This window comes from Salvelinus alpinus, chromosome 17 (assembly GCF_045679555.1).
Source record: "Salvelinus alpinus chromosome 17, SLU_Salpinus.1, whole genome shotgun sequence".
Lineage (NCBI taxonomy): Eukaryota > Metazoa > Chordata > Actinopteri > Salmoniformes > Salmonidae > Salvelinus > Salvelinus alpinus.
Window position 1 is genome coordinate 30,179,617 of NC_092102.1, and position 20,638 is coordinate 30,200,254.

At 41.7% G+C, this 20,638-nt stretch overlaps 1 protein-coding gene across 1 annotated transcript in view; it reads left to right on the plus strand.

Annotated features, from left to right (window-relative positions):
• LOC139542722 (semaphorin-3G-like) overlaps nucleotides 1-20,021 on the plus strand; it is a 77,838-nt gene extending 57,817 nt beyond the window's left edge. Inside the window, exons 14-16 of the mRNA XM_071348496.1 lie at nucleotides 96-321; nucleotides 5,477-5,610; nucleotides 6,178-20,021. Of these exons, the coding sequence (XP_071204597.1) occupies nucleotides 96-321; nucleotides 5,477-5,610; nucleotides 6,178-6,672 (855 nt within the window). The 3' untranslated portion in view covers nucleotides 6,673-20,021. The remainder of the gene's footprint in view (nucleotides 1-95; nucleotides 322-5,476; nucleotides 5,611-6,177) is intronic.
• Nucleotides 20,022-20,638: the final 617 nt, after the last annotated feature.

Genomic DNA, 20,638 nt, shown 5'->3' on the forward strand with positions numbered 1-20,638 from the left:
AATTTAAAGAAAACATGCAAGCACTGAAGCCAACACCACGATAAAACATTAGATTCTCATTCTCTGGTTGTACTCTGATCCCTTTCCGCACACAGCAAGCACTGTACGTGGGTTCTCCGGTGGGTGTGGCCCAGCTGAGGCTTCACAGGTGTGAGACATATGGGAAGGCCTGTGCTGAGTGCTGCCTGGCCAGAGACCCCTACTGTGCCTGGGACGGCACCTCCTGCACTCGCTACACCTCGCTCAGCAGACGCCGCTATCGCCGTCAGGACATCAGGCACGGCAACCCGGCCCTGCAGTGTATGGACCAGAACCTCAGTGGTGAGAGAGGGGGAGATGGAGGGTAAAGGGTGGGAATGAAATGAGTGTAAATGAATTACAAAACGAAGATGATAGACTATTTGAGAAGGATATACAGTACAGAGACTCACAACATGAGTTGTAAATATCCTGTTGATAAATGCTTATTACAATGGTGTGCATGACAGAGGGGTGAAGGGGGTGAGCTAGTCTGGCTGCCATGGTGGCCAAGCGGAAATTGACCCAAAGTATTTGCTCCAGGGAGGTCAGAGGTCAAACTCGTCCATTGAGAGGCATTAGACTCTGAGAGGTGAGGTAGGACAAACACTGGGACTGCATCTGTACATAGCCCATCTGTAAATAGCCCATCCAACTACCTCATCCCCATACTGTATTTATTTATCTTGCTCCTTTGCACCCCAGTATCTCTACTTGCACATTCATCTTCTGGAGCAGAACTATCACTCCAGTGTTTAATTGGTATATTGTAATTACTTCGCCATCATGGCCTATTTATTGCCTTACCTCCCTTATCTTACTTCATTTGCACACACTGTATATAGACTTTTTCTACTGTATTATTGACTGTATGTTTGTTTATTCCATGTGTAACTCTGTGTTGCTGTATGTGTCTAACTGCTTTGCTTTAACTTGGCCAGGTCACAGTTGTAATGTAAATGAGAACTTGTTCTCAACTAGCCTACCTGGTTAAATAAAGGTGAAATAAAAATATATATTTTTTAAATCATAAATGGTACCCTATTGCCTACATAGTGCACTACAGGAAGGATTGGTTTGGTTACTTTCTAAATGTAATCCGTTATAGCTACTAGTTACCTGTCCAAAATGTTTATCAGGAATGTAACTTTTGGATTACCCAAACTCAGTAACTGATTACTTTCAGTTACTTTCCCTTTAAAAGGCATTAGATGAAGACAAAAATGACCCATCAAACACATTTGGTGTGTCATCATAAATTTGGTTTGTCTGAATGTAAAAGTGATCCAATAAGTAATCATCTAGTTTTTCAAAAGTATCTGTAATCTGATTACAATATTAGTGCTGGTAACATAACTGATTACAGTTAGTGTTTTTGTAACCAGATAACACTCCAACCCTGACTACAGGGCTTTGGTCAAAAGTATAGTTCACTACAGTATATAGGTAATAGGGTACCATTTGGGCTGCAACCTGGGTCTGTAGAGAAATAAATATAAATAGCATCTCTGATTTTGTCTCAGGGGAGAGCGAACAAGACATACACTGTAAAAAATGTATAGGTTGGACGACCAAAGGCCAGTTGAAATCATGTGTAGTTTATATTGTATATCCCAGTGTCAGGTCTAGAGGGAAGTTGAAATCATGTGTAGTTTATATTGTATAGCCCAGTGTCAGGTCTACAGTCGTGGCCAAAAGTTTTGAGAATGACACAAATATTAATTTTCACAAAGTCTGCTGCCTCAGTTTGTATAATGGCAATTTGCATATAATCCAGAATGTTATGAAGAGTGATCAGATGAATTGCAATTAATTGCAAGGTCCCTCTTTTCCATGCAAATGAACTGAATCCCCCCCAAATATTTCCAATGCCTTTCAGCCCTGCCACAAAAGGACCAGCTGACATCATGTCAGTGATTCTCTTTTTAGGGATAGGGGGCAGCATTTTCACTTTGGATGAATAGCGTGCCCAAATTGAACTGCCTCCTACTCTGTCCCAGATGCTAATATATGCATATTATTATTACTATTGGATAGAAAACACTCTGAAGTTTCTAAAATGGTTTGAATTATGTCTGTGAGTATAACAGAACTCATATGGCAGGCAAACTTCCAAACAGGAAGTGGAAATTCTGAGGCTTCTACTCATCGCCTATTCAAATCCCAGGAAGATATGGATTTGTTTGCACTTCCTACGCCTTCCACTAGATGTCAACAGTCGGTAGAACATTGAATGAAGTTTATACTGTGATGTGGGACCGGATGGGAGGTGTTTCAGTCAGTGGTCTGACAGATTGCCAGTTCCTGGTCATGCGCATTCCTCATGATATCGCCTTGCGTTCCATAACTTTTACAGACATGAAGGAATGCTCCGGTTGGAACGTTATTGGATATATATGATAACAACATCCTGAAGATTGATTATCTACTTAGTTTGACAAGTTTATTCGACCTGTGATATAACGTTTTGAAGTTTTCGTCCGACGTTATGCGTCACTTGCACGAGCGTTTGGATATGTGTACTAAACGCGCTAGCAAAAGTAGCTATTTGGACATAAATAATTGACATTATCGAACAAAACAACAATTTATTGTCGAACTAGGATTCCTGGGAATGCATTCTGATGAAGATAATCAAAGGTAAGGGAATATTTATGATGTAATTTCGTATTTCTGTTGACTCCAACATGGCAGAGAAATTTTATTTATATTTGAGCGCCGTCTCAGATTATTGCATGGTGTGCTTTTTCCATAAAGTTTTTTTGAAATCTGACACAGCGGTTGCATTAAGAACAAGTGTATCTTTAATTCTATATAAAACATGTATCTTTCATCAAGGTTTATGAGTATTTCTGTTATTTGACGTGGCTCTGCAATTTCTCCGTATATTTTGGAAGCATTTTGGATATAAATATGCACATTATCGAACAAAAAATACATGTATTGTGTAACATGATGTCCTATGAGTGTCATCTGATGAAGATCATCAAAGGTTACTGATTAATTTTATCTCTATTTCTGTTTTTGTGACTCCTATCTTTGGCTGGGAAAATGGCTGTGTTTTTTGAACTTGGTGGTGATCTAACATAATCATATGTTGTGTTTTCGCTGTAAAGCATTTCTTAAATCGGACAGGATGGGTAGATTAACAAGATGTTTATCTTTCATTTGCTGTATTGGACTTGTTAATGTGTGAAAGTTACATATTTCTAAAAAATATTTTAGAATTTCGCTGCCTTTTCAGCGGAATGTTGTGGGGGGGTTCCGCTAGCGGAACGTGTGTCCTAGAAAGGTTAACACAGGTGTGACTGTTGACGAGGACAAGGCTGGAGATCACTCTGTCATGCTGATTGTGTTCGAATAACAGACTGGAAGCTTCAAAAGGAGGGTGGTGCTTGGAATCATTGTTCATCCTCTGTCAACCATGGTTACTTGCAAGGAAACACGTGCCGTCATCATTGCTTTGCACAAAAAGGGCTTCACAGTCAAGGATATTGCTGCCAGTAAGATTGCACCTAAATCAACCATTTATCGGATCATCAAGAACTTCAAGGAGAGCGGTTCAATTGTTGTGAAGAAGGCTTCAGGGCGCCCAAGAAAGTCCAGAAAGAGCCAGGACCGTCTCCTAAAGTTGATTGAGCTGCGGGATCGGGGCACCACCAGTACAGAGCTTGCTCAGGCATGGCAGCAGGCAGGTGTGAGTGCATCTGCACGCACAGTTATGCAAAGACTTTTGAAGGATGGCCTGGTGTCAAGAAGGGCCGCAAAGAAGCCACTTCTCCAGGAAAAACATCAGGGACAGACTGATATTCTGCAAAGGGTACAGGGATTGGACTGCTGAGGACTGGGGTAAAGTCATTTTCTCTGATGAATCCCCTTTCCGATTGTTTGGGGCATCCGGAAAAAAGCTTGTCCGGAGAAGACAAGGTGAGCGCTACCATCAGTCCTGTGTCATGCCAACAGTAAAGCATCCTGAGACCATTCATGTGTGGGGTTGCTTCTCAGCCAAAGGAGTGGGCTCACTCACAATCTTGAGGTGAATGAGTGGACCAAGGCGCAGCGTGATATGAATACATCTTCCTTTTTATTGACGAAGATGAACACGAAACACTTTTACAAACTAACAAAAACAACAAACGACCGTGAAGCTACAAAACTTACGTGCACACATGCAACATACGTTTAGACATAGACAATTACCCACAACCTGTCTAATGCCTATGGCTGCCTTAAATATGGCTCCCAATCAGAGACAATGATAGACAGCTGTCTCTGATTGAGAACCACTCAGGCAACCATAGACATACCTAGACACCTACACTGAACACAACCCCATAAACTCTACCAAAACCCCCTAGACACTACAAACACCCTCGACTAGACAAAAACACACAAACATCCCCCATGTCACACCCTGACCTAAAATAATAAAGAAAACAAAGATAACTAAGGCCAGGGCGTGACAATGTAATTGTCAATAAAAGCCTTTGACACTTACGAAATGCTTGTAATTATACTTCAGTATTCCATAGTAACATCTGACAAAAATATTTAAAGACACTGAAGCAGCAGACTTTGTGAAAATTAATATTTGTGTCATTCTCAAAACTTTTGGCTATGACTGTAGAGGGAAGTGTAAATCATGTGTAGTTTATATTGTATAGCCCTGTGTCAGGTCTAGAGCGAAGTTGTTATCTGATAGAACACAAGCTGTGGTTGACTGAGGTGTCAGGTCCCTGTGTAAAATGTGCATCCCTCTGTTGGGAGCCAGAGTGATAGCAACATGAAACACATGCTTTATCTTAAAACAACACACTTGTGTATATACTGTACACAGACATATACTGTAACACAGATTATCACAAATATACACAAATTGTGCTGTGTTTGGGTTCCTTGTCTGTATCTTATAGGTATGAAACATATGCTATGGTACAGTTGAAATATACAGCATTACCGGTATGTGTGCGTAAGAAATTACATCATACACAAGCCGTGGGCTGAATGAGAGGGTCTTCATTTGAAAAACCTTTTAATTTACCAAGTAATGGAAACTAGGTTATATTTATGGAGAAGCTTCACTGAACCTTGACACGCCTGTGCTGAGAATAAGACAGATTCCTGTCGGTTTGTCAACGTGTGAGAGGGGAACAGAAGGGGAGAGAGAGGGGGAACAAAAGAAGGAAGGGTGTAGCAGTCAGAGGGGCGGAGAATGTGTGTTTGCTCACCTGAATGTGTGTGTGAGGGGTGGTGAAAGTTCTCTGCCAGGTCTAGAAGTTCCTTAGGGTTGGATTGCATTACACTGACATTGAATAAGGGCACTAAAAAGGGAGATTTCGTGTCTACCATAGCTGAAGATGACATGACCAAAGTCACAGGGCCTACTGAGAACACACCATACTCTGAAGATCACCTTTCTAAGTGTACATATTCTAATGTTGTGTCTGCTGTGCTACAGTGGAGGAGCTGGACGTAACAGAAGACAGAGTTGTATACGGGACAGAGAACAACAGCACCTTCCTGGAGTGTATCCCCCGCTCCCCCCAGGCCACTGTTACATGGCTGCTCCAACGAGACGACCGCAAGGAAGAGGTGAGATAGATGGATCAATGGAGGGAGGGAGGGAGAGAGAGACCGCTCGCTCTAGCGCTCTGTTGGATGTACAGTAAAGTGCCTGTTTCCTCAATGCCAGGGTCTCTTTATGGTTCCTCTAGGCTTAATGGAGTGTTTCAGTCAAGCATGTACGTATTAAGACATTAGAGCAGCTTTCTATTTCCCACCAAATAAACCTGGCTCTCAGCTGTCAATTGGAGAAACCAGGCTGCCCTGTATGCTTTGGCACAAATACAAAAAACTACTGCTGAATTTCATGGCAAAATTCTTCTTAGCCTTCCAAGCTGAGAAAACAGCACAAAAACTCAACTTTGACCCCTCCCCCCTCTCTGTGCCATACCTCATCCACTTTGCATCCCCTCATCCCTCCATCTCACTACCACTTTGCCCCTCTTTATTTTTTCTGTTATTTTTTTACCCCTATATGTTCCCCTCTTGCCTTCCTATCTCCCCTTCTCAATCCCTTCCGTTCTCCCTCCATATCTCTCTCTTGTTATTTCCCTTCTCTTCCTCCCTCCCTCACCCTCCCTCCCTTTCTCCCTGCAGGTGAAGCTGGATGACCGAGTGATGCGTTTGGAGCAGGGCCTGCTCTTCCGCCGTGTTTTCCGTCAGGATGAGGGTGTGTATGTGTGTCTCTCCCGTGAGCACGGCTTCACCCAGACCCTCACCCACCTCTCCCTGGAGGTCCTGCAGGGGAACACACTGAGTGAGCTGCTGGCCCGTGACGACACCCCCTTCGAAGGTCCCCTCGGGGTGAAGGGGTACCGGTCCTGGCCTCCCTGCCATGCTTACAGGAGCACCAACCCCCTCAGCCACCCACGCCCCTGGTTCAAGGACATCATGCAGCTGATCGGCCCGTCCAACCTGCCGCACGTGGAGGAGTACTGTGAGAGGATGTGGTGCAACGACAAGCTGCGGCGTAAACACAAGAGCATGCTAGACAAGTACCGGCAGGCACAGGATAGTGCGCGCAAGACCCGCAATAAGGGCTCCGGGGAACGCAACCGGACGCCGCGGGACGTCAGTAACCGACAGCCGTAGAGGGGAGGGAGAAACAGATGGAGGGAGGAAAAAGAGAAGGACTGAGAGAAGGACTACATGACATGATGAATGAGAGAAGGAAGAGGTGGTAGTGATATGTATTGTAGGAAGATATACTGCCAACAGGCTGTAGTGTTAAGGGTTGAGACTGATGTGGATGCAGAAGGGAGGAGGAGAAAGAGAGAGACAGGGACTCATGGCACTCATCAACTCTCATTTGCTTCATGAAAAACCCTCAACTGTTTTCACCAGGGGACCCCTTCTCCTCTCCACGCACTCTTGCAACGTCAATGTCTCTGTATGACTATGGATTGACTGTAACATGCTGCAAATAGTGTGTGTGTTGGACTGCTACAGCTGATCACCTTCAACCCAACATTGCACTCATTTCTCTTAGGTCATTGAGCCCATTCCATGTTACCCATTCTGTGACTGCTTCTGTGTTCTTCGCTCTGTACCCCTTAAAACTGCATTTCCGGAGCCTTTGCCTTACCCTGCACCTCAACACATCCTACACTGCTAGATAACAATGGTCCTATGGCACACTTCATATACAGTCAAAAAGTGATTTAAAGAACCCCAAACCCCAAAGCACCGTTATTTTTAGCAGTGTAATCCCATCACCCTGCAAATGATTCACAACAGCAAATAACAGCCATAACAACACACAAGCACACTCACACAACCATCACTCAACCAGCCATAACAACACACAACCATCACTCAACCAGCCATAACAACACACAACCATCACTCAACCAGCCATAACAACACACAACCATCACTCAACCAGCCATAACAACACACAAGCACACTCACACAACCATCACTCAACCAGCCATAACAACACACAAGCATCACTCAACCAGCCATAACAACACACAACCATCACTCAACCAGCCATAACAACACACAACCATCACTCAACCAGCCATAACAACACACAAGCACACTCACACAACCATCACTCAACCAGCCATAACAACACACAAGCACACTCACACAACCATCACTCAACCAGCCATAACAACACACAACCATCACACAACCATCACTCAACCAGCCATAACAACACACAACCATCACTCAACCAGCCATAACAACACACAAGCATCACTCAACCAGCCATAACAACACACAAGACAATTGCTTTAACTGGAAGTAGCCATGAGACGATTGTTGATCGTTCAACAGAGAAAAGGCCTGTTTGTTGCTTTGTATTATCAGCTAGACTCCAGTTCCCACCATTCCTTTGTGTGTCGTAGGTGTACTTCTCACTCCTGACAAAGGAAGGAAAATAAAAAGGGTCGTTGGCGCTGGCTGAATGTTCTGCTGGTGCTTTGTAAACACTGGTTCTTTATTTAAATACAGGATTTCTGTCTCCGTTGTTAAAATACAATGTTTCACTAACATACTTCACTGGAAGCTCTCCTTCCACGGGCACTGGTTGTAGGGGAGGGGGGAGAGTGAGAGCAATTATTAGCCTCTTGGCCTCCTCTCCTTTCTCTCCAAATATTGTTTCTGATCGTATGTTAGACCGACCAGATGTGACGGAGAGAGTGTCGCAGGGCTTAGCTCAAATAGACAAGAATGGGGAGTTGATGACTATTGATGATTGGATTACTGTAGGTCTGCCCTGGTTTGAGTGGTTCACTATACAGTACCAGATCTCATTCTGATTGGTTATAAAGATGGCATTAACACAGTATTTTTCATCAAAAGGGAAAATACACTGCTCCACACAACACAATAGCTTACGGCACACAACTATGAAAAATAGGATTGTTGAGTAACTAAATTAAAAATAACAGTGAATATGAATAAAACAATGAAAAATGTTACTGACAAAATGCCATTTGTTTTTGCCAATTTTTAGATCTTTCTGAAGCTCCGTCTCACAGTTACTATCAGCAATAGTTTAAAGAACAAAACAGTAGTTTTGACATGCTTTGTGTTGAAAATGTCAATCTTAGACTACAACATAAAGTGAGACTTCCAATGTCGATGACGTGTGGTTTGTAACTCATTGGCGGGTCTCTTTCACAGGGAAGAGCCTAATTTAAATGTTGTATTTATGTCTTATTTAATGAGCTCTCCTGCATGCGGTGTAAGTGTATTTAACATACAATACCAGTCAAAAGTTTGGACACACCTACTCAGGGTTTTTCTTTATTTTTACTATTTTCTCCATTGTAGATTAATAGTGAAGACATCAAAACTATGAAATAACACATATGGAATCATGTAGTAACCAAAAAAGTGTTAAACAAATCCAAATATATATTTGAAATTCTTTAAAGTAGCCACCCTTTGCCTTGATGACAGCTTTGCACACTCTTGGCATTCTCTCAACCAGCTTCACCTCGAATGCTTTTCCAACAGTCTTGAAGGAGTTCCCACATACTGTATGCTGAGCACTTGTTGGCTGCTTTTCCTTCACTCTGCGATTCAACTCATCCCAAACCATCTCAATTGGGTTGAAGTCGAGTGATTGTGGAGGGCAGGTCATCTGATGCAGCACTCATTCACTCTCCTTCTTGGTCAAATAGCCCTTAAACAGCCTGGAGGTGTGTTGGGTCATTGTCATGTTGAAAATCAAATGACAGTCCCACTAAGTGCAAACCAGATGGGATGGCGTATCGCTGCAGAATGCTGTGGTAGCCGTGCTGGTTAAGTGTGCCTTGAATTCTAAATAAATCACAGACAGTGTTACCAGCAAAGCACTCCCACACCATCACACATCCTCCTCCATGCTTCACGGTGGGAACCACACATGCGGAGATCATCCGTTCACCTACTCTTTCTTGTGGCGGTCCTCATGAGAGCCAGTTTCATCATAATGCTTGATGGTTTTTGCGACTGCACATGAAGAAACTTTCAAAGTTCTAGAAATTTTCCAGATTGACTGACCTTCATTTCTTAAGGTAATGATGGACTGTCATTTTTCTTTGCTTAGTTTAGCTGTTCTTGCCATAATATGGACTTGGTCTTTTACCAAATAGGGCAATCTTCTGTATACCACCCCTACCTTGTCACAACACAACTGATTGGCTCAAACGCATTAAGAAGGAAAGAAATTCTACAAATAAGTGTTTAACTTTTTAGGGATAGGGGCAGCATTTTCACTTTGGATGAATAGCGTGCCCGGAGTGAACTGCCTCCTACTCTGTCCCAGATGCTAATATATGCATATTATTATTACTTTTGGATAGAAAACACACTGACGTTTCTAAAACTGTTTGAATGATATCTGTGAGTATAACAGAACTCATATGGCAGGCAAAAACCTGAGAAAAAATCCAAACAGGAAGTGGAAATTCTGAGGCTGGTCGATTTTCAACTCATCACCTATTGAAATCCCTGTGGGATATGGATCTGTTTGCACTTCCTACGCCTTCCACTAGATGTCAACAGTCTGTAGAACGTTGAATGAAGCTTCTACTGTGATGTTGAGCCGGATGAGAGCTGTTTGAGTCAGTGGTCTGGCAGAGTGCCAGGTCCTGGTCACGCGCATTCCACATGATATCGACTTGCGTTCCATTACTTCTATAGACACAAAGGAATTCTCCGGTGGAACGTTATTGAATATTTATGATAACAACATCCTAAAGATTGATTCTATACTTAGTTTGACAAGATTATTTGACCTGTAATAACTTTTTGAAGTTTTCGTCCGAAGTTCGCCTGGACCTGCGCGAGCGTTTGGATATGTGTACTAAATGTGCTAACAAAAGTAGCTACTTGGACATAAATAATGGACATTATCGAACAAAACAACAATTTATTGTGGAACTAGGATTCCTGGGAGTGCATTCTGATGAAGATCATCAAAGGTAAGGGAATATTTATGATGTAATTTCGTATTTCTGTTGACTCCAACATGGCGGAGAAATGTTGTTTCTATCTGAGCGCCTCAGATTATTGCATGGTTTACTATTTCCGTAAGGTTTTTTTGAAATCTGACACAGCGGTTGCATTAAGAACAAGTGTATCTTTAATTCTATATAAAACATGTATCTTTCATCAAGGTTTATGATGAGTATTTCTGTTATTTGATGTGGCTCTCTACAATTTCTCCGGATATTTTGGAGGCATTTCTGAACATGGCGCCAATGTAAACTGAGATTTTTGGATATAAATATGCACATTATCGAACAAAACATACATGTATTGTGTAACATCATGTCCTATGAGTGTCATCTGATGAAGATCATCAAAGGTTAGTGATACATTTTATCTCTATTTCTGCTTTTTGTGACTCCTATCTTTGGCTGGGAAAATGGCTGTGTGTTTTTTGGACTTGGCGGTGATCTAACATAATCATATGTTGTGTTTTCGCTGTAAAGCATTTATAAAATCAGACACGATGGGTAGATTAACAAGATGTTTATCTTTCATTTGCTGTATTGGACGTGTTAATGTGTGAAAGTTAGATATTTCAAAATAATATTTTTTAATTTCCCGCGCTGCCTTTTCAGCAGAATATTGTCGATGGGTTTCGCTAGCAGAACGTGTGTCCTAGAAAGGTTAACAAGGCACACCTGTTAATTGAAATGCATTCCAGGTGACTACATCATGAAGCTGGTTGCGAGAATGCCAGAGTGTGCAAAGCTGTCATCTAGGTGGCTACTTTGAAGAATCTCAAAAATAAAATATATTTTGATTTGTTTAACACTTTTTTGGTTACAACATGATTCCATATGTGTTATTTCATAGTTTTGATGTCTTCACTATTATTCTACAATGTAGAAAATAGTTGTGGTGGGTTTGTGGTGTAGTAAGTTTGTGGGCCGATAGGGGTGGGGAATGGTTTAATGAGCCAATGAACAAGCAGATTGGCACATATGATTTTCTGTTGCTAATTAGAAAAACAAGACTTCCGTCTTGGAGGTGTGTTTCCTGACCAATTCCATGTTTGGTTAATGATGCTTGTCCCCCTTGAGACACTGTAGACACGGAAGCATATTTCACTTCCTCAAAATTCCCTGAATGAGTCTAAGATAATATAGGAAATCTGTGATTAAATGAAGTTTTTGCTGAGAATGTTTCAGTTGGCAATTGTAAATCTAACTAAGGTGTTTGGTGCAGTATTTCTCAAGTAATTTTTTTTAGCATTTTGTCTTATGTAAACAAAGTCGGGCTGCTGAGCAGGTCTGCCTCACTGTCTATGCTATTGGATAGAGAACAATCACCGCAGCTGTTCACCTCAGGTTAGTGGTCAAATGTACATCGTCAAATCAAAACCCAACCTTAATTTACCCATTGTGACACACGGGTGTTCCAAACTCCATTTTAGACTAGATTGACTTTAGGACCAAACTTATCCTGTTTACACTTTGAAGTCAATTTTGACACTAGAATAACTGTTTCTGACTAATATTGATATTACATAGGCCGTTTTCAAAGGGATTTGTTGCTTTTTAAGGCTGTGAGAGTTGTGGGCAAGGGTGTGGGTGTGGGGATGTGGGGTGTTGTTGTAGGGAGTGGGTGTATGGGGGTTGTGGTCCAGTGGTCCAGTGGTAGAGATTAGTTCTGTCAGGTCAGAGAGGAAGGAGAGTCCTGATCAGAGCCAGGAATCATGCATCACACAGACACACCAGACTGCTTTCATCAATCTACAGGATGCTTGCTTGCGTGCGTGCCTTTGCAGGACGTATTTGTGTCCGGGGATCAGCGGCTGCTCTGTGTATGAGTGTGTCTGTTTGTCATCTGGCAGTGCAGTGTTCAATGTTTTGTCTGTTGTTGGAGCAGGCTAATGAAGTATGCCAAATCAATTGTAATACTATCCCTGAGTAACATCTCAGTGGCTTTGTCTACACAGGCAGCCCAAATCTGATATATTTTTCACTAATTGGTCTTTTGACCAATCACATCAGATCTTTTCACATCAGATTTGGTTCAGAGCTGATCTGATTGGTCAAAAGACCAGTTAGTGAAAAAAAGATCAGAATCGGGCAGCCTGAGTAAACATAGCCAATGAGTCTGAAAGAGATTGAGTCTAGGATAAAATGGTTCTTGAGTGTAAATCAAATACCCCATTTGAGTGTAAACATTAGGTATGCCCTATTTGAGTGTAAACTTTAGACATGGCCCGTTTGAGCGTAAAAATTACCCATGCCCCATTTGAGTGTAAACGTGCAGTAGGTTGTGGTGCATTTCATTTTTGAACTCCTAGATGGCGAACTCCAGCCCCCAGCCCTGTTATCAATGAAGGTGCTCTTGCATGTTATTGTAGCGTAATTGCCAGGGTAACATCTGTATAAAAGCTTAGAATTGTTTTTTGTTTTTTGTCGGGGAAGCAAGAGACATGGTCTCATAAACCCAACCCCAACCCAAAAACATAAACGCCTTGACAACCTGAGCACAGACACAACCACAGAGCCTGCCCTGAAACTGTAAAACACCTCAGCCCATTCTGTCCTCATTCTTCACTGTGTGAAACAAAATGCCAGAGTTGTACAATGTGACATTGTCGGAGGGACATAGGCTGCGTTTGCAGAGACAGCTCAATTCTGATATTTTTTTAGTGGGACTTTGACCAATCAGATCACCTATGAAAAAGATTTGTGAAAAGATCTGATGTGACTGGTCAGAAGACCAATTAGTGGAAAAAAATTCAGAATTGGTCTGCCTGTGTAAACACAGCTTTAGTGGGAAAGACTTATGGGCAGCAGCATTAACCGAGGCTAGAGAGGCTCCGTTGGACCCAATCCCCCATAAACCCTCTTTATCCACGCAGCAGGGGGTGATGGGAACTCCAGCTGCTGCAGCCATTTCACTTAAGGCCCTTAACTCGTTAAAAATCAGCATTGCACATCGGTTACAGTCACTGCTTGTTAGGAGCCACCAGGGCTTAGCTTAAACAGGTGGGGCTCCTTCAATAATTTTACCTCTTTTGAGGAAGCCTGGGTGCCAGGCAAGCTAGTGTGGGAGGGAGATCAGGACTGTTAAGCCTTGATCATATCGACAGTTTGAAGTGACTCAAACCCATTTTTTTTGCATCTCTGATTTGAATCTGTTCTTTTTTCCCAGTCTGAACAGCCAAAAAGATGTTGATGTTTCAACCCACATTTCAAACCACTTTTGTAGGTGGTTTGAAGTCAGATACAAATCTGATTCCTGGCCATGCGACTTGAATTTTCTTATTTAATCTTTATTTAACTAGGCAAGTCAGTTAAGAACAAATTCTTATTTACAATGACGGCCTACAAAAAGGCAAAAGGCCTCCTACAGGGACGGGGGCCTGGGATTAAAAAATAAAAAATAAATACAATATAAATATAAATATAGGACAAAACACACATCACAACAAGAGAGACAACACTACATAAAGAGAGACCTAGGACAACAACACAACATGGTAGCAACACAACATAGTAGCAGCACAAAACATGGTACAAACATTATTGGGCACAGACACCAGCACAAAGGGCAAGAAGGTAGAGACAACAATACATCACACAAAGCAGCCACAACTGTCAGTAAGAGTGTCCATGATTGAGTCTTTGAATGAAGAGATTGAGATAAAACTGTCCAGTTTGAGTGTTTGCTGCAGCTCGTTCCAGTCGCTAGCTGCAGCGAACTGAAAAGAGGAGTGACCCAGGGGTGTGTGTGCTTTGGGGACCTTTAACAGAATGTGACTGGCAGAATGGGTGTTGTATGTGGAGGATGACGGCTGTAGTAGATATCTCAAATAGGGGGGTGTGAGGCCTAAGAGGGTTTTATAAATAAGCATCAACCAGTGGGTATTGCGATGGGTATACAGAGATGACCAGTTTACAGAGTAGTATAGAGTGCAGTGATGTGTCCTATAAGGAGCATTGGTGGAAAATCTGATGGCTGAATGTTAACGAACATCTAGCCGCTTGAGAGCACCCTTACCTGCCGATCTATAAATTATGTCTCTGTATTCTAGCATGGGTAGGATGGTCATCTGAATCAGGGTTAGCTTGGCAGCTGGGGTGAAAGAGGAGCGATTACGATAGAGGAAACCAAGTCTAGATTTAACTTTAGCCTGCCTTTGATATGTGCTGAGAGAAGGACAGTGCACCGTCTAGCCATACTCCCAGGTACTTGTATGAGGTGACTACCTCAAGCTCTTAACCCTCAGAGGTAGTAATAGCACCGGCGGGAAGAGGGGCATTCTTCTTACCAAACCGCATGACCTTTGTTTTGGAGGTGTTCAGAACAAGGTTAAGGGCAGAGAACGCTTGTTGGACACTAAAAAAGCTTTGTTGTAGAGCATTTAACACAAAATCCAGTGAGGGGCCAGCCGAGTATAAGACTGTATCATCTGCATATAAATGGATAAGAGATCTTCCAACTGCCTGAGCTATGTTGTTGATGTAAATTAAGAAGAGTGTGGGGCCTAGGATCGAGCCTTGGGGTACTCCCTTGGTGACAGGCAGTGGCTGAGACAGCAGATTTTCTGACTTTATACACTGCACTCTTTGAGAGAGGTAGTTAGCAAACCAGACCAAAGACCCATCAGAGACACCAATACTCCTTAGACGGCCCACAAGAATGGAATGGTCTACCGTATCAAAAGCTTTGGCCAAGTCAATAAAAATAGCAGCACAATAGTGTTTAGAATCAAGGGGAACGGTGACATCATTGAGGACCTTTAAGGTTGCAGAGACACATCCATAACCTGAGCGGAAACCAGATTGCATACCCGAGAGAATACTATAGACATCAAGAAAGCCAGTCAGTTGATTATTGACAAGTTTTTCCAACAATTTTAATAAACATGGCAAAATAGAAATAGGCCCATAACAGTTAGGATCAGCTTGATCCCCCTTTTAAATAAAGGACAAACTGTGGCTGCCTTCCAAGCAATGGGGACCTCCCCAGAAAGGAGAGACAGGTTGGAAAAAGGCTTGGCGATGATAGGGTCAGCAACCTTAAAGAAGAAAGGGTCTAAACCATCTGACCCAGATGGTTTTTTGGGGTCAAGTTTAAACTCTTAAGGATCCGACCCTTTTTTTCAATTTTCGCCTAAAATGACATCCCCAAATCCTACTGCCTGTAGCTCTGGCCCTGATGCACCATTTGAAAGGAAACACTTTGATGTTTGTGGAAATGTAACATAACACATTAGATCTGGTAAATAATAATACAAATAAAAAAATATATTTTTAGTATGTTTTTTTGTATCATCATCTTTGAAATGCAAGAGAAAGGCCAGAATGTATTATTCCAGCCCATGTGGAATTTAGATTTTGGCCACTAGATGGCAGCAGGGTATGTGCAAAGTTTTAAACTGATCCAATGAACCATTGCATTTCTGTTCAAAATGTTGTATCAAGACTCCCCAAATGTGCCTAATTTGTTTATTAATTAGGAGTTCTCAGTTCTCTCTCTGTGGGTCTAACCCCAAGAAGTTCTGGGAAACGGTTAAAGACCTGCATAATAAACCCTCCTCCTCACAGCTGCCCATGTCCCTTAATGTTGATGATGTGATTGTTACTGACAAGAAGCACATGGCTGAGCTCTTTAATCACCACTTAATTAAGTCAGGATTCCTATTTGACTCAGCCATACCTCCTTGCCTGTCCAAAATTTCTTGCTCTCCCACCCCTTCTAATTCAACTATCCCCGATGCTTCTCCCACTTTTTCCCCTGCCCCGCTAGAAGGTTTATTCCTGCAGGCAGTCACTGAGTCTGAGGTGCTAAATGAGGTCCTTAAAGTAACTAACTTTGGCCTTCCCGATAGCCTGAGTGCACTTATTTCTCATTTGCCTGAACGAGAGCCAGTCAGCCTGAATATGCCTGTGCCTGAACAGTCAAATCTGATTTATTTGCCCTCAAGTGTTTTTAGGCTGATATTTGACATGTCTTGTTGCTTACTAGCTACCCTGTTGACAGTTTGACAAGAACATGTGGTAGCTAACTAGCTTATTAATTGTTTACAAACACATTAGTGAATGAGCTTGAAAGCTACACAGCTAGCTAGTTGACTGCTGTGGCTAATCAAAAAGGACTTTTGACATTTGGATCATCTTATTCGTTGAGGCTTTACACTTTGATTTTGAACATTCAAAGCAACTGGGAAACATCAATGGAAGGTGTTGTTGTCATACGGTACATATTCTGAGTGATAGGAAGCACGAGCACCACCAACCAGCCTTCACCACTGCTCACCCACCCTTTGTTACTATGACTAGCATAGCCATGTCAGCAAATTACTGTTGTCTGAACACACACACACACAAATCCGATTTGGTCACTTGTAACTTGCTGTTTGGACAATTATTATTCCAAAACAAAACAGATTTGAGCATTAAGGCCTGCAACGTGAACAAGGCTTTTAGAGTGTTTTTTGACAACTAGGGGGTTCCCTAATATGGATGCTGTAATGACGTTGCATTGTGATATGCTGGGCCATACAACTCGGTCAACCTTACCTATTCCATTGTGTTAAGTAAATATAAAATGTACACACTAAAACAGGCCCAGAGACAATTATGGGCAAAATCTTTCGATGTGCCCTTGAGCAAGGCATGTGCCCTTGAGCAAAGCAAGGTCGCTCTGGAAAAGCTGATAAATTACTAAAATGTAAATTAAAAAATACTTACAGGCAGAGAAAGTCCCCCTATAGATAGTGTTGGGAAGCTACTCTGAAAATATAGTTTACCAAGCTACCAATTACTTCACACTGGAAGAAGTTAAGCTACCCTATAGCTATATATAGTTTACTTAACTAAATGTACTTTGAAAAAGTAGTTCACTACATCCAACCTACTTTGTGATAAATTATCATATCTAAATCTGAAATGTCAGACTACAAATTGCAAGAACAGATCACTCTGGTGTCAGATGTCAACAGAATGTGTAATTTAGCCTATTTCACACTGTTTCAAGTGACAATTGGGCAGGTTTGATGCTGAAAAATGTAATAAATTCTTGGCCACTTCACCATTATTTTATTTTTGCAAAAAAAGCAGTATGTAGGTCCAGTAGTTAGACACACCTCTACAGGGCAAACATGTAATTAACTACTGAAAACTTTACCAATATTTGCATTTAGTTCAACTACCGCCAAGCCACTGCAAAATGTAGTTATATTACTACATAGTTGAACTACATGTGTGCCAATAGAATGTACATTTACATTTAAGTCATTTAGCAGACGCTCTTATCCAGAGCGACTTACAAGTTGGTGCATTCACCTTATGATATCCAGTGGTACATGCCTTAGTTAATGGTTTCAGCAGTTAGTACACACAAACGTACATAACCACTATCCCTGTTTAACATCCCATAAACACACTTTATATAACGTTTAGGCAATATCAAATACTGTAATAATGCCACAGGCCCAATTCAACATCACTCTGGTGACATAATTTCTGGTTGTTGATTCATACACTAAACACACCCTGTTAGTTGACACTGTCTGTAGAAATACTGCTGCTCCATGAATGTGCCATGTACAGACTTATGTCTACATTGTGGTTTATCAGGTGTAGAAATCCCAGCATGTATCTGCAACAACATGTCATCCGGGGTTGTGTTTGCTATAGAGCACAGATTAATTTGGCAATGGTTAAACCACTGCTAGTCATGGCTTCAACTTGGATGTAATAGAGGATGAGTCAGTCTACAGGGTAATCACTGAAAATACAGCAGAGAAAAAACAACATCCGCAGAGCCCAATCCAAACAGCTCATAGCCTTTGAAAACCGTCTGGTCTATGAAGTCTTTGAAATGTCCACCAGAATCAGACATGAGAGGATTTGAGGACTGTTCCCAGATCAGATTTCAGTCTCTAGCCCCAACCTGCAGTCAAACTGCCAGCCTGGTGTTCTGGGAGGCAGAAGGTGGGAACAAAGTTCTGGGTCTGACAGACAGTTTGTGTGAGACTGACACTCTTCAGCTGCCAGTAGAGCCAGGGGCAGACCCTACCTCTCCTCTGGTGGGACTCAGACACACAGACAGAGGTGGAAGAAGACTGATCCAAGGTTGTTATAGTTGTGTTTTTATATTTGTTTTTATTTATATACATTTAAAATATATATATATATATAATTCTGTTGACTTTGTTAGTATTCTGACTTGATTAAGTTTTAGTTTTATAAAAACATTTATTTTCGTTTGTTTTATTTTAAGTTTCAGTTGTAGTATTATGGACTAGGTTTAACGTATACCGGGATATTTGGAAATAGCCACAGGATGGTTTTTACCAAAGATTTTTTTGTTGTTGAAGTTTTTCAATACATTTTTATATTTGTAGCTACTTTTAAGTAAATGCCTGCAATCCACTTGTGAAATACGTTGGGAGATAAAGCAGATTGCGTTCTTCATATCACCTATCACATTATTTTGCCACGTTTTATATTGAAAGTCATTGTTTTTTTGCTTCAATCGAGTGATCAGGGACATGCAACTATAGTTGTCCTTTACAGAAAATGCATTAGTGCAACATATTCAGCAGAAAATAGCTTAATTGTCATCAGATGACAACAGAATTGCAACACTATTTGGCTGGCAGCCATACAAGTAAATGAGCTTACAATGAAAAAGCAAGGTATTTTTTTGCAAAAAACCTGTGCATGACTGTGATATTGCTAATGTTTACCATAGAAAGAATATCATCAGCTACATTTCCAAATGTTTTGCTTAAAGTTAATGTTGCATTTTACCAAAGATTAGAGCGACCCCTAAGTTTAACTTGCTAGTTATCTAAGCAAGTGGCTGAATTAATATTATTCCTGCCGTGTTTGAGAAGTTAAAGCCCTTTGGATGAATTCTGTACAGCTGCCACTGCAGTTTGATTTCCTTACGTTTTTTTCTTGTCAGTTCTGGGGCTGTCTGCTCCTCCCCCATCTTCTCCAAGCACAGCAGGCAAGCCCGTTTCCCTAGCAACTCCCAGACTCCACATAGACACAGTGTGCACACTGTACTGTTCTTCGTTCAGACAAGCATGCATCAACACTTTGTTAATTTGCAATGTTTCTCATTCACATTCGCATGTAAGTGACCAGAAATGACATTCGGTAACTCCTACCTATATACATGTATAACTTTATGAGCTGAATTGCCTGCCTTTGCAATTTGTTTATTTTTGTTTGCACTCGTTAGCATATTTAGCTAGCAGCCTCCATGGATATTCGCTATTACATGTGCTAATTTTGTTAGCATTCTGGCAATAGATGCCCAATGATCCTTTTTGCATTTTTTGGTGCCCCTTGTGTACTAAGCCGGTAATACCATAAATCCTGGTGTGAGAGGACGATATGAGGATATGAAAATCGGGATACCACCCAACCCTATTAGGGACAGAAAGTAGCCTAGGCATGGGAGGCTAGTCTTGTGGACTTGCCAGATTCAATAAATAACTGAACCAATGCTTCTTCTCTTTTTTTATACTCATTGAAATGAGGTTGCCAGGTTTCTGCTCTGTTGTCCTAGGGAAGAGGTTGCCATTTGCATTGTCGAAGCAGCAGCTAGCTCTTGTGGCTGTCTGACTTTGTCAAATTGTTTGACTGCTTCTTTGTGGATGTTGTTCAGGTGAACTTTCAAGATGGAAGGGTTTTTCCCTTTGATCTCCATCTAACACAACAATACATTCACTTTTTTCTCTCACATTAATGTACTCAAAATAATCTGATATGGGGCTTTGTTGTTATTGACCGACCACTGGTGGTGTAGGGTTTACTGCCGCCAGTGTTCATATTGCAGAGTATTTGAATAAAGTTCAACCTTTCCCCGACTTAGTTCCCGCCCTGTTCACGCTCCCTCGACCATGCTTGCATTGCCTGACAGTCACCCCGCCCATTTAACAACCATTTAAATGAATGGGCCTCCATTGTTTCATCGCCCCTACATGCTCTATGGATCTCAGGCATTATGAACAAGCTATGCCTATTCGAAACATCACCATTTCCTGGCAACATTTACCTGCAAGATTCAGAAGCTCGAAAACCCCATTCGACTTTTGTTAAAGTAAAACATGAATAAACTT